The sequence below is a fragment of the Mustela lutreola genome, chromosome 7, assembly GCF_030435805.1.
Source record: "Mustela lutreola isolate mMusLut2 chromosome 7, mMusLut2.pri, whole genome shotgun sequence".
Taxonomy (NCBI): domain Eukaryota; kingdom Metazoa; phylum Chordata; class Mammalia; order Carnivora; family Mustelidae; genus Mustela; species Mustela lutreola.
The window spans coordinates 141,003,749-141,017,800 of NC_081296.1; the positions used below are offsets into that span (position 1 = coordinate 141,003,749).

The following is a 14,052-nucleotide window of genomic DNA, read 5'->3' on the forward strand; positions in this document are numbered from 1 at the left end:
AAGACAACTATCATATGATCTCCCTGATATGAGGAAGTGGCGATGCAACATGGGGGGGTTAAGGGGGTAGGAGAAGAATAAATGAAACAAGATGGGATTGGGAGTGAGACAAACCATAAGTGACTCTTAATCTCACAAAACAAACTGAGGGTTGCTGGGGGGAGGCGGGTAGGGAGAGGGTGGTGGGGTTATGGACATCGGGGAGGGTATGTGCTTTGGTGAGAGCTGTGAAGTGTGTAAACCTGGCAATTCACAGACCTGTACCCCTGGGGATAAAAATATATGTTTATAAAAAATAAAAAATTAAAAAAAAATAAAACAAAAAATAGTCGAGTGGCAGAAAGATTCATGTAAAGGGGGCTCTAAATTATTACCTCTTTAGTAAAAAAGGAAAAAAAAAAGCCTTTTACCTAATCTCTCTTTAGCTATACTTTAAGCCTGTTTCTCCTACAAGGTGCTCTGTGGTTGGCTGACCCATGAAAATGATACTCAGGCATGTGGACACACTATGTGCCTCTCCCTGTAGCATCTGTTTCTTTTAACTGTCCATGGGTTTGGATGTCCACATGCTGAGGCTACTCTTTGAAAGCCCTGCTCCTAAGCCATCACCTGGGAGCTTCTAGAAGATATAAACGCTAAGTCCCCACCCCAGCCCTGCTAAATCATAGATCCTGGGGATGTAGCCCTATGACCTATTCTGGTGAAGGCTCAAGTCTGAGAGTCAGTGTTGTAAAAAGCATAGCAGGGGATGGAAAGCTCCTGACTGACAGGAAGGTGGACGGAGGAGCTCATTCTGACCCTTCCATCCCATTCTGCTATTAACACGCCAGGACACCCTCCCAGAAAAACAACAGAAAAGCCTTAACCTGTTGGAGATGGAAGACAAGGAAGACGTGTTATTGTATCTTCGGTTTGCCCATCACTGTCTTTACACGTCTGATCCCATTTAATCCTTCAAACTCTATGAAACTGTGACGATTTTACCATGAAAAAGCCATGCTCAGAGATTTAGGTAATGTATCCTAGGACAGAGTTGCTGTGCAGTCGATGGGATTTGAGTCTCTGAACACCTTAAAAGTTTTTCAGATGGACCCAATGCTTATTCCTTATGAATAGGCCATCAGGGGCCTAATTTCTACCGAGAAGAGCCATTATTGTGGAATCATTCTTTAAAAAATAACAGCGTTTTTGTTGAACCATGCCCTGGGCTGCACTGGCCCCAGGTTTGTGGCCCAGCTGCACCATCTTGCACTTTCCTCTCCGGTTTGGTTGAGAGAGGGAAGCAGCAGCAGGTTGCTGAAATGGTTCAGGTTATTGTTCTGTATTTAACTAGAGACAAGTGGGTTAAGCTCACTGGTCTATTTCCTTTGCCCCTGGATTATCAATTTTATCCCCATCTGAGGAGTTGGTAACCCAATCCGACCCCATCTCTTTATCACAGGCAGCAGAGATGAAGCACAACCAAATGGCCCTTCCATCAATGTAGGCTAATGGCCCCTTCTCCGGGACTCCCAACCCCCCTCCAAGCCCTTCGACAACAATGGAAAAGCCCTTCAAACCAGGTAAGAATCATGGTGTAGACAGACCACGATTTTAGCTTGCTCATCAGATTTATCTCATGGCATCCAGTCTTGCCCTGTCTTGAAATTCTAGAATTTGTAGGGTTATTGAACCAAATAGAAGGAAGGAACTCTGTCAGTTCTCAATTAGCTGCACCAGTGGAGAGGAACATTGATGTGGTAGATTTTAAAAATTTGGTTCCATTTGGCTTTGGAATGCATTATGATTTTTTCAGTAGATTAACTTTTCTAATTATATTTTACACAGCCTGATATTAACAGGCATTTGTATTCTCTGAGCACAGAACATCTAACTCAGATTTGGGTGATGCAGTAGAGGCAGTCCAAAAATGTGCTGGTCTCAGGGAATGACAGTGTTGTTATGGAAAATCCACACATGGATAATGAAGAGGGAACTAATTAGAAAGTGCTCTGCAAATATTAAATTTTAAGTAGAGAAGCCAAATTAGGAATTCTCGAAGGACATATGAACGGAGTAAAAAAAGGTTATTAACATTCTGAGAGGCACAGAAACTTTGAAGAATCATTTAGTGTTAATGGAGCCCTGTGAGAATAGTTGGTTGCAAGGAGGGTCAATGAGCTACTGGGTGGTCTTTCAAATCTAAAAACCTCAAGCAATAATACCAAAGCATTTTAAAAGAGCGTTTAAAATGAATTTTATTGTTTGAATTTTACAAGTAGTCTTTAAAGGCTTCAAACAAGATTCTGTTGCAAAACTCTAATAAATAGCTTGCCCCAAGTCCCCAAACAAATGAAAGACAAAATAAAAACTGAACTCAGAAGGATAAGCAAGACTTCAGAATGCTTGGAGGTCAGCGATCTTTCTCATTTACAAAGAGATATCAGGCAATGTAACAATCTCCTTCATACAAGTCAAAGAGAGAAAGAGACAGACAGTTGAGATCTTTACAGAGCACTCCGAAATCTTCCTATTTCCAGGATGGAAATGTCACCCCCCCCCCCCAAAAAAAAAGAATAATAATTCTCTGGAAAAATCACAATCATGAATGAAACTGTAAAAATCTGGAGGAGGGGGCAAGGGGAGGAGAGAGAAAATCCATCCTGTGTCTTTCAGGGATGGAGGAAGGAGTTGAGATCACTTGGGGCAGGAAGCTTCCGAGCAGATGACATCGCAGAATGTTCCCTACATCAGAGTTGCCACTGAATGGACACAGGTGGCAGCTTCATGACATTTTTATGAAGGCAAGAAACAAGGCCCCCAGGGCTCCCTGGGTCCCTCAACACTGGTGGGCCTGGTGTGTCCGTCTGCAGGCCTGCGGGCCTTGGGACGATGGCCAGAGGCCCAGGGCAGCTGCATCACTAGACAGGAAAAATAGCACATCAGTCATTTCTGCAGCAGAATCCTCTGGCTGGCCACAAAAGGATTCAGAAAACGCCGTGCTGGAATTGCACACTGGGACATGCAGGTTTCCAGAGCCCATTCTATGATCACAGTCGTTGCTCCTAACAAGCGAGAATTAAAACAATTTAACATTCACTTTTCCCTAGACTGGTCAAGTCTTGCTTTGGAGAGAATTGATTAATATGGTAATTTTTGAGTAAGCTAAAAATACAGTTTTGCCACATTTTCATCTTTACACATCTCAAACAAAAGATATACTTTTGACCAAAATGCATACAAGTGAGATTTTAGTCTGGAGGAATTCTGAAAGCCAGTAATGTTTGGAGCCAGGAAGCTGTAGAGGCAGATTCCAGTCGAACCAGACAGAAAGGGTTCTAGCTCTGAGCAGCGCACACGGGGGACCATCTCTAGGGGAGAGTAACTGAGGGGTGGAGTGACGTCACAATGCAGGACAGGAAAGGGGCTTCGCCCGAGGCACTGGCTCTGTCTCCCGCACGGACTTTCGGGTAACCCTGAGCCCGCTGTCCTCCAGAAGGTAGGGACAAAGGGCACTAGCTCATGCACAGGTCATTCAAGGGAGGGAGGCATCTTCTCCAAGCACCTCCCTCCCCAGGCATTTTAGGACAAAGGTAAGGAAATCCCCCTCCCCCAAGAAACCATGTGCAAAAACTTTATTTTCCTAGGAGCAATGACATGGGTCAGGATAACGAGGGAAAGCTTGGGTTACCTGAAATCAGTAAGAGCTCATGGAAATAGAGGCAGATGGGCCCCAGGCGGCCTAGGCCCACTTGCTTTTTAAAATACGTAACAGATAAAGATATTGTGCAAAAAAATAAAGACATTCACATTTTAGCAGTTAAACTTTTATTTTACTTTTTAAAATTTTTATTTACTTTTTTGTTTTTCTTTTCTACAAAAGGCAGATAATGATTGTTGATCTGCAATTGTTGTGTTGTGCGCTCCCCGCAAGGGGCCAGAGTAGGAAGCTAGGGCGGGCGGGCTGAGCAGGCTCTTGGCGGCGTGGCCGAAGCAGCGCCAAACCTCACCACAGAGCCCCCTCCTCCCGGGCCCCCTCCCCCAGCCCGGGCCGGCCCCCCGCAGCCTGCCCTAGCTCATGTCTATGGTGTTGAAGACCCATTCCGTGAACTTCTTCAGCTTGTCCGAGGCGTTCTGGGACTCCTCCTGCAGCCTCAGGTTGTCCTCCCGGAGGTGCTGGACTTCCGCCTGCAGGTGGGCTTTGTCTTCCTTTTCCTGGGAGGCAGGGCAGAGGAGGAGAGGGCTGGGACCCAGCGGCTGGAGGGGTGGCCGGGGACCCGCGTGTCCCCTTCACCCACTTCTGTTCTTCATCCTAACACTGTATCCCCGGCCTGGCCCTGGGGATCCCGATACTCAAAGCCAGGGATCGGGTCCCCTGGGGGCTCACTACGGTTTATTTTGGAACGTGAAGACATTACCGTGTACCTTAATGTCTTCTGCGAGGGCAGTCTAAAATTCTGGACTGTTGTTTGGTTTTAGGCTCTTAATACAGTCAAACTACATTCCATGTTCTTGGTGTGAGAGCCCGACTGACAGTGAAGATGGGTGGGTCTGGGCTACCGACCCATTAGACGGGGGGTGAGGAGGCCGAGAGAGGGCTCCGCGGGGCTGGCCGGGGTCAACAACTTTTCTGCACACGTGACAACGAAGGCCTGCTTGCACGGGGTGTGCTGGTGGGAACCGAGCACCAAGAAGCTCGTGGACCGTGTGTCCCGAGAAAACAGACAATACCCACGTGTTCTTCCACTAATAGGGATTTGTTCAAGGGCAGTTGGCACTGACCGGGCTCTGCTTTGAGAGTATGTGTTTACCTTCTTCAGATCTTCCCGGAGCATCTTCAGCATACCTTCCAGCTGGTCCACTTTAGAAGCCAGAGTGGGGGAGGAATCTTTACTGCTGGGGATGAGAAACAAAAGACAGTGTTGGCCGGGTTTGCTGGGCAGTTGTTAATGAGGCTGCTGTCTCTGTAAAACGGTTTTTTAATGTCAAATTTCTCAGTACAGTGACCCAATGTGCATTTTCACTTTAAAAAAAGAAAATGGTCATTTTTAACAAAAGGTAATGCAAGGGTGAATGGCAGCCCATCAGTAGCTTCCACTGTCACGACAAAAGAATACAGGACAGTAAGTGAAAATGGTCTGTTTGGCAACAGGAGCGGTACTTTCTGGAAGGTACAAATGTCTGTGTTTCCACCGCACAGCTGTGCAGTGTTTCCTATTCTCTTTAGTGGCTGAAGGAAAGAGAGAGCCACTCCTCTGGGGGCAGAAGGACTGAGGTCAGCCCTACCTTGGGGCGACCAGGAGAAGGTAGGTCTCTGTCCCCAGAAAACAGTCTGTGGTTACTCATCCACGTGCAGCTAACTTATCATGCTCCTGTCTTGAAAGCTTGTCTAAGTATCCTTTAAAATATTTTAAAAAATAAGAATGTTTCAAAAGCTCATCCGTCCAACCTTAATGTCTCCTTTGTAGATCATAATAGCAAACTAGGCCCGCCAGTTTCTTTCTCCCAATTAACAGAAGTGCTGGTAATGCCACGCTTATGGAATACCAAAAAACCCCCAGGGAGCTAGTGGATGACAAGGCCACCCAACTGGCTGGGCAGACAGCCCTCGTCAGCCCTTCTTCTTCCAGCTCCTGTGACCTGAAGTCAGGTCTGAGTGAGCTCGAGCCGGATCCACCACCTCAGAGTCCACAACCCACAAGCTAAAGCCTTCCGCTAGGAGAATGTGCAGCTGCCTCTCCCCAGAGGCCAAAAGAAAAGACACAGATAGACCGAGGTTTTCGAGTCCTGGACTCAAAGGCAATATGTACTGGAGCTGTGTTGCTGTCTTCTGCTGGTTCTAGATCTACAAGCCCCAAAGGCCAAATTCACAGTGGCACGAGTGTCTCAAGGCTGTAAATAAATGAAACGATAAGAAGCTCCAAACCCCTAAGAGGGGGCGCCCCAGGAAAACGCGTAGCAGCCTGTCTTGACTTCTGAAGGTTTTCAGAGTGAATTACGTGCCTGCAGAGGCTCTGATTTTTAGAAACACAACTCCATCTGTTCACTGAACACACGTGCCTGGCACCACCACCCTCTTCGGGTTCTGCGAAGACTGAAGAACTCACTGCTCGATAATCCTTCCGCAGGAAGACAGACTTGTTCACTCAGACTTCTCCTGCTCGGAGGGACCATCCTAAGGTACATTCTGGGTTCACTGTGCCCTTGATGCTCTATTTTGTTTTTTCTTTTTAAAGTTCTCAACAGCCAAAGTAACTGCCATTCTCGGTCCCAAGATGCCTCAGTGATCAGAGCGAACGCAGCACCTGTCCCTTACACCCCAGACAAGCCACCCCGACTCTTCCGCTTTCCCTGTGCAGAGCATTTCCTTATACACTCGATCAGCGAAGTCTTTAGCAACAGTCCACGGCTATTTGAACAACCTGTGCTAACCTCACTTTCCCTGTTGTCGCCTGTCTCCTGGATACCTGGATTCTTAACCATCCTCAAAAGGTTTTAAAAGGAGCGATTTCAAGCCGCTGACCTCCTCCTGCATCAGGGAGCACCCACAGCGTGTACCACGGCGGCCTGTCAGATGCTTTCCCACAGAGTCCGAGCACGCAACTCCCCAGCAGCCTCACCACTTGAAATCAGATAGTGGGATCCACCTCGGTACAGTTCAGCAAAAGTCAAAATCCCTGCTCTTAACTACTCAGGAAACCATCTGGGTCTCAGTTTGCACTTGCCTTTCGAGTCCTCTCGAATCTTCCCTCTCCTGGTGACCCGGATCTAACGTCGATCTGACGCGGCACGGGGGGAGCTGCTAAGATGGGGGCACCAACTGACCAAGTACGACCAACTGGGGGGAGGCACTCCAAAACCAGGCTCAAGGATGCCAGGTACATACTTTTCCTCACCTGAGGTGATCAGTCCTGAGGGCATACGTGTATTAAGGCCTCGTGAATTATAAATATTCATGATTAAGACTAAGTCATCAAGAACAGTTTCATTATGTGTACAGCTTTAGTTACAGAGCGTTCTAAGATGTGAAGAGTCTGGCCTTGTGGTGGTGAGCTCCGGTCAGCGAATGCCTGTGGCCTCCACCTCTTCCCCCACCTGCTGTCACGACAGCTGGGGACACACGGTGCAGAGTGCCGACCTCGCTACAGGGTGACTAACCTGCTGTAGGACTTCATCTGGGCCAGAGCCTGCTCCTCGAGCTGGTCACTGTTGGATGCAGCACTCAAGGGCCGGTGGCCTTCGTCAGTAGCAGCAAAGAAGGAAGCTCTTTGGACTGGAGGGAGAGGAGGAGAGGAGGAGACGATCAGTATTTCGGAGCCACGTTCCAGGCTGGGTCTGTCAAAGGTCAACAACTAGCCTACACTGACGGTCACATCTAATCCCCATATGGGGATACATCAGGAGCTTCTCTGCTGACCCTGGAGGAGAAAACCACTGTTTCAGCTATAGGACAGGAGCGGTAGAAGATCCCTTCTGAAAACCCGGGCTGTGAATCCATTTGTAGTCTTCTTTTTCTTACTCATCAAGTAGCATTCTATGACATGTTTCCCTGGAAACAGGCATTGTGCCAGATTTCCAGACCAGGGCTTTTTCCACTCAGTGATGATATAAAACGCACTTCTAGAAGTAGGTTTTCCACTAGCCAAGATTCCTGGCTACCTTGGTGGGTTTTAGCCAAAGTCCAACCATACGTGTTTTAAAATATACCCAACCTAAAACTTGAGCCAAGAAAACACCATAAAATTTTCAAAACCTCTCATTAAAAACACAAAACTATTACCATCTCCTAGAAGGGAGAGTAACCAATAAATTGAAATTTACAGTCATGTCAGTACTGGGGAACTGCCAGCGGCCAGCACGGGGCTGCCTGTGGCCTAATTCACTGTCACCTCAGCAAGTTCTGAAAATTACAGCTTGATGCACTAGCTACTTTCAATTCTTCAAACATAAGCCACCCCCCCCCCCACAAACAACAAAACAAAAAACCCCTAACCCTAAACCACTCATCTGTTGTCTTTGTTTTCTAAAGAACATTTTAGCACTGAAGAATCTGGAATGATGACCACAGAGTGGAGTCAGTCAGTTCAAAAAGGGCATCTGCCAACCTCACGTCCACATACACGGACAGCTTGACACTCTGCGTTCCTTCTGTGCTGGCACACCAGCGCCCGTGGGAGGGCTTGCGTCCGAGAAGCGTGCAGACAGCAGGTTGGCACAGGGCAGTGTGGACTGAGAACATGCTGCCAGAGTCAGGAGAGGTGAATGGGAAACGCAAAGGGAATACCCAACATCTGTCAAGGCTGGGGCAGGGCCAAGTGGGACAAGCATCCCTAACAGATCCAATGGTGCAATTCGCAATGACGAACTCGCCACTTGGTCAAAGACTCTCTCTGGACAGGTGTTCTTTTCAGCCAAGTGACAGCTGGGATTCCCCCACTCCCTGCCCTTCCCACGTGTGGGGAGGGGAGACAGCCATGCTACAAAATCCTGCGTAGAGGAAATGTCAGGCTACATCAGATTAAATCATACAGTGAGTGCCCAAGCTGGAAGCGCCCCCCCCCCCCCCGTGCGGTCTGTGTGTGCAAAACAGCAGAGTGGACAGACTAACCAGAGCCTCACACCCCCCAAAACTCGGCATGGCCTTGTAGCCCTGCGTGTCCTGCCCGGATGGTTGGCGGACTCACCCTCGTAGGCCTTGGCCGCATCCACCAGGTTGGACCAATCTAAATCGGCAGCCGCGTCGGGCAGGGGCATCAGGCCAGGGTCGGGCATGGGAGGCCTTCGGGTCTCCTGGACGTCCGTGAGGGAGCTGTCTGAGGCCGAGAACTCTCCTGTGACGGAGAAGAGAGAGGAGATCCTTCTCACGCCTGTTGGAGAACTGCTCGAGATCTTACCCAGGCAGTGTGACCTAGAACCTGTTTCTCGACCTGCAGATGGTCAGGGGCTCTTCTAAAGCAGCCGTGAACTAGGAACTAGCTTCTTCCAGTCTTACCTCATTGCCTAATCGTCTCTCACTGTCTCAGCTCTAGTAGTGTGAGGCCCAGAAAAGTTAATTTTGCCCTGAGACAGCATGTCTGCTTCCATAGGAGCTGTCTGTCTATGGGGAGTGGGGAGACACGTCCTCCTGTTTTTGTTTTTTCCCCAGAGTCAAGGATTCAGACTAGGACAACGAGGCCTGTTTCAAAAGCCAGACCGGAGAAGCTTGTTGATCCCTGTTCTGGGGCAGAATACTGGACTCGGCCCTGGGGCCTGACCACCTGCCTGTGGACTCCCTGTCCCCGGGGACTGGCCCGCTGGTTTCCACAGCTGATGTGTCTGCAGGCTGATGTGGGGAGCAAATCAGATTGCACGAGAGTGCTCGATTACCCGAACGCAGTTACTACAGGCAGGTGATTTTAGGATTGGTGTGGGCATGCTCTCCTTCCCAAGGACAGAAGCAGCAACTCTTGGGATCGGTTTTGGATCATAGCAGTCCAGTAGCCTGAGCTTCCTTAAGGTAACAATTTTAAAAACACAAACATGAAGTCATCGTGACGACGAGCCTTTGCTCAGCCTGGGGCACGGAAGAGTGGGTGCAGGGAGCCCCCCGCTGTCCAAGCGCAAGCTGCTACAGCTCAAATTCACGGAGGCAGGTAACAGTGCACACGACACACAGATGCTCTCAGCAGGGCAGAGGCTGAGGCAGAAGCAAGGGCAGAGTGTGCGACCTCTGGATAAGGGACACCGGGACTGTAACAGTAAAAATCCATGCCACCGCAAGCTCAAATCTCAGTTAAAATTGCTGAGTGACTCCAGAAACACCTGTTTACAAGGAGTTAAAAAGTTTCCCCAGTGATGATAGCCTGGTAAACCAAAGTATATTTAGTGCTTGTTTTCCCTTTCAAATGACAAAAAGAACTGCTCTGAAGTACAGCTGCTAGTTATTAATGTGCTTAAATTAGCAAAATGATGAGTAAATGGAAATCAACAAATACTGCCAGATATTAAATGCTCTGATCTATTTAAACATGCTCCCACCAAGGGGAAGTAGGTGGAACAGACAATTCTGCGTGTCACTCACAACCCTTCTCCCCTTTTATCTCTGGCACCCACATTTCCATATGTACAAAAGAAGCCACTCCTCCCCACTGCCCAGTGACAGTCGCTGAAAAGGCCAGGGCTGAGGCATCGGCCCAACAAGGGCTGCTCTGTCTAGGAGATGGGTCACCGTGCTGCCTGACTTACAGGAAAGCAAGAAGCTCACAGAGGGCAGCCTGTTCCCTGCCTTCCGCGGCTGGATAGTGTCTGCATGTGCGATTTCCAGGTTGCTCTCTTAGAACGAAAACCTCTAGAAGACCGGGTCTGCTCTGACGGGACACATGCAGACATGCCTTCACAAAGGGTTTATTGCTGCAGGAGCAATGGAACTCAGGGGGGAGTGGCCCCAATGTAGAGACCCAAGGGGGAGAAAAGGTTAGGGCCTATTTGGTCACTACCAGGAAGTTTTTTCTAGAGTCTAGATGGTAAAAAGCAGTCATTTCATGTGTCAACTTTGGAGGGTGATCTTGTGAAGAAAAGAGAAGCCAGATTCCAGCTGTCATCAGATGAGGGAGAGGGAGCAGGGGGAAGCTGGCATGCTCCCCAAGGGATGCCTACCATCGGGGTGAAGGGGAGCAGTGAGCAGGACAGAAGTGTAGAGGGACACGCACAAGTGTGGGTTGAGAGCTTGTGGGATGTGGGGAGAGAGCAAATGAGGCAAGCAGGAGATTCAAAGAAAATATTGCTCCAGAGAAGCAGCAGAAAGGAAAAGTAACATGGGTCTGAATGGACGCAGAACACCCGGAAGGAGAAAGGCCAGATGGGAGACCGGGTACAGCATATCTAATGAACAAGCAGGACCCCAGGTTTCATAGCCAGAGTCTGCTGAGCTAGGTCACAGTAGGGGAGGGTGGGTGCAGAACTTTGGAATGGAGGTGGACCGAGGAGGAAGAAAAAGAACAAATGTAAACCACAGTCTCAGAATATGGACTTTCATAAAAGAAAGCAGTCACAGAGAAGGCATTTATAAACTAAAGGCAAGAACATGGAGGTACCTGGCATCAATACGTCTTTCCCTAGACAAATACTTGGCTGTTCACTGAATGAATGAGTCAACCAACAACTGGCTGACACCACAGGCAATACCCTCAGAGTCTAGTGAAGACAGAGCAATGGCAAGTCTGGGCTCTTATGGTGGCTGGAGGGGTCCAATGGATACAAGTCTCCAAAAAATAATGTAATTTTACCCAAATGTGCCCAATCACAATAGCAGATGGGATGTTTGGTAAGAATATAATCTCCAAACTACACCTTTGTATTAAATTTCAGCAGGCTTTGGGTAAGGTCTGGAAATCATGCTTGTTTTTAGCAAGCATGCTCGGAGAGGATTGGTACGTGCACCTGGTGTCCTAGTACTTATTAGGGCTGCCACCCAAGGGATGCCCCTTGATTGCCTGGCTCTGGGAGCCATGGGGGGACCTGCAATCCTGGGTCCCATGGAACTTTAACAATTGAAGGGACAGTTCTTGACAGCCTACCACTTATAGGGCACTGCACAGAACGCAGACCGAAACAAGCTCCTGTCTTTCTGCTTATTCCATAGCTTTGGCCTAGGGCAGGCATCAGGTCTGGCACATGGCAGTGCTCGTGGGGCACAGAGGCCAGCCAGTGCCTGCTATCCTTGTGCCTGCCCTCTGCCTTCCTCAGGCTCACTGTTCTCTCTCAGAAAGGAACTTATACACTCACTTAGTACCCCAATTTTTAGGAATGCCACCTAGGAGACACTCTGAAATCACCAGACTCTGATGGCCAGTGGGGCTTATAGTTATCGTCCAATAAGACTGTATATTTTCATACTTTAAGAGCTGCTGCCAGAGGGTCTGGCTTTTTTTTTTTTTTTAAAAGATTTTTATTTATTTATTGGACAGACAGAGATCACAAGTAGGCAGAGAGGCAGGCAGAGAGAGAGAGGAGGAAGCAGGCTCCCCACTGAGCAGGGAGCCCGACGTGGGACTCGATCCCAGGACCCTGGGATCATGACCCAAGCCGAAGGCAGAGGCTTTAACCCACTGAGCCACCCAGGTGCCCAGGATCTGGTTTTAATCACCTACAAATCTAGGTGCTGACTGAGATCTTCCCCTTTAGGACACTGGTCTTGGCAGACCCCCAACTACTAGGGTCTATTAAAAATGAAACAGGCTGTTTGGACCATCACAAAGGTTTGAGAGACCAGAAAGAGCTAGGTCTGAGTTGAAGGATTAGGTTCATCTCCCAAACGAGGCTACTCCTTCAAGACTGGGAGAGGCGGCTGTCTTATCTAACACAGAGACTGACACAAGGAGCCCAGCAACACGAGGAGACAGAGAAGTAGGTAATGAACAAAACAAGATAAAACCATGGAAAAAAAAATCCTTAATTTAAGGAAGATAAGTAATCTGCCTGAAGAGTTCAAGGTAGTGGACATAAAGATGCTCACTGAACTTGGGAGAAGAGTGAACATAGTGAGAGCTTCGACAAAAAGAGAACATAAGGAAATATCAAGTAGAAGTCACAGAGCCAAAGAATACAATAACTGAACTAAAAAAATATACTAGAGGGGTTCAACAGCAGATTAGATGAAGCAGAAGAAAGGATCAGTGAATTCAAAGATAAGGCAATGAAGCTCATCCAATCAGAGCAGCAAAAAGAAAAAAAGAATGAAAAGGAGTGAAACAGCTCAAGAGACCTATAAGACAATATTAAGCAGACCAACATTTGCATTAGAGGGGTCCCAGAAGAGGAGAGAGAAAACTTCCCTAACCTATGGATCCAAGAAGACCAGAGTTCCAGACAAGATGAATATAAAAAGACTCACACCAAGACCCATTATAATTAAAGTCTCCAAAGTTAGACAAGAACATCTTAAACACAGCAAGAGAAAAACAAGTTGGTAGGTACAAATGAACCCCCACAAGACTTTTCAACAGGAACTTTCCAAGCCAGAAGGGAGTGGCTGAAAGAAAAAGAAACTGCCAACCAAGAATCCTCTACCCAAGAAGGTGGTCCTTCAGAATTGAAAGTGAGATAAAGTTTTCCAGACAAACAAAGTTGAAGGAGGGGGTGCCTGGGTGGCTTGGTTAGCTAAGCATCCAACTCTTGATTTCAGCTCAGATCTCCCCACTCAGGACTCCCCACTCAGCCGGGAGTCTGCTTGTCACCTCTCTCTGCCTCTCCCCCTGTTTGTACTCTCTCTTACTCTAAAATAAATAAATCTTTAAGAAAAAAAAAAAAAATCTAAGAGTCCAACACAACTAGAATGGCTTTACTGGAAATGTCAAAGGGATGTCTTTAAGCTGAAAAGAAGGTGTGCTAATTAGTAAAAAGGAAATATAAAATATAAATCTTACTGGAAAAGGTAAGCATATAGTGCAGGCAGTAGTAAATTAATTACAAGGCTAGCAAGAAAGAAGACAAATATAATAAAAATAATTATTTTACAGTTGGCTTCTGAGCAACACAGATTTGAAGTGCATGGGTCCACTTCTGTGTGGATTTTTTTCTACAAATATTTCAGAAAAATTTTTGAAGATCTGCAACAATTTCAAAAATTTGCAGACAAACTACACAGCTTAGAAATATATCTATAAAGAGAATATCTTGAATGCCAAATACATATATAAATCTATTATAAAAAGTTAAAACTTTCCAAAACACAGACATACTGTACAGGGCACCACTCACAGTTGAGAGAAATGTGTACAACGATGCAGTATTACATCATAATTGCACAAAATTCACTATGGCACATACTGTGGACTATTATAATAATTCTGGAGCCACCTCCTGTTGCTACTGCAGTGAGGCCTGGTGTTCAAAGTAGCTACTTAAAATGCATGTGAGGCTGATCATCTCTGCATGAGCAGTTCCTCTCTCCAGTGAACTGGGTATCACAGCAAAAACTGGTCTCCGTTCTCACGTACTTTTCATATAAAAAGTGCAACACCATAAACCCTGCATAATGCCAGGGGACCCATCCAAAGTGCTACTAGCGATGCTGGAAGTGTTCCCAAAAAGCAG

The 14,052-nt window shown here is 47.4% G+C and overlaps 1 protein-coding gene across 4 annotated transcripts in view; it reads right to left on the bottom strand.

Annotated features, from left to right (window-relative positions):
- Window positions 1-3,790: 3,790 nt before the first annotated feature.
- The window catches only part of SIPA1L1 (signal induced proliferation associated 1 like 1), a 362,171-nt gene continuing 351,909 nt past the window's right edge, over window positions 3,791-14,052 (bottom strand). For 2 of the 4 annotated variants that reach the window (XM_059182928.1, XM_059182930.1), the window contains 4 exons: window positions 8,664-8,810; window positions 7,138-7,252; window positions 4,791-4,872; window positions 3,791-4,194 (listed from right to left, as the gene is read on the bottom strand). In XM_059182928.1, coding sequence (XP_059038911.1) covers window positions 4,051-4,194; window positions 4,791-4,872; window positions 7,138-7,252; window positions 8,664-8,810 — 488 coding nt within the window. In that variant the 3' untranslated portion in view covers window positions 3,791-4,050. Of the gene's footprint in view, window positions 4,195-4,790; window positions 4,876-7,137; window positions 7,253-8,663; window positions 8,811-14,052 lie in introns of all 4 variants that reach the window. The other 2 variants (XM_059182927.1, XM_059182929.1) reach the window with 1 other exon arrangement.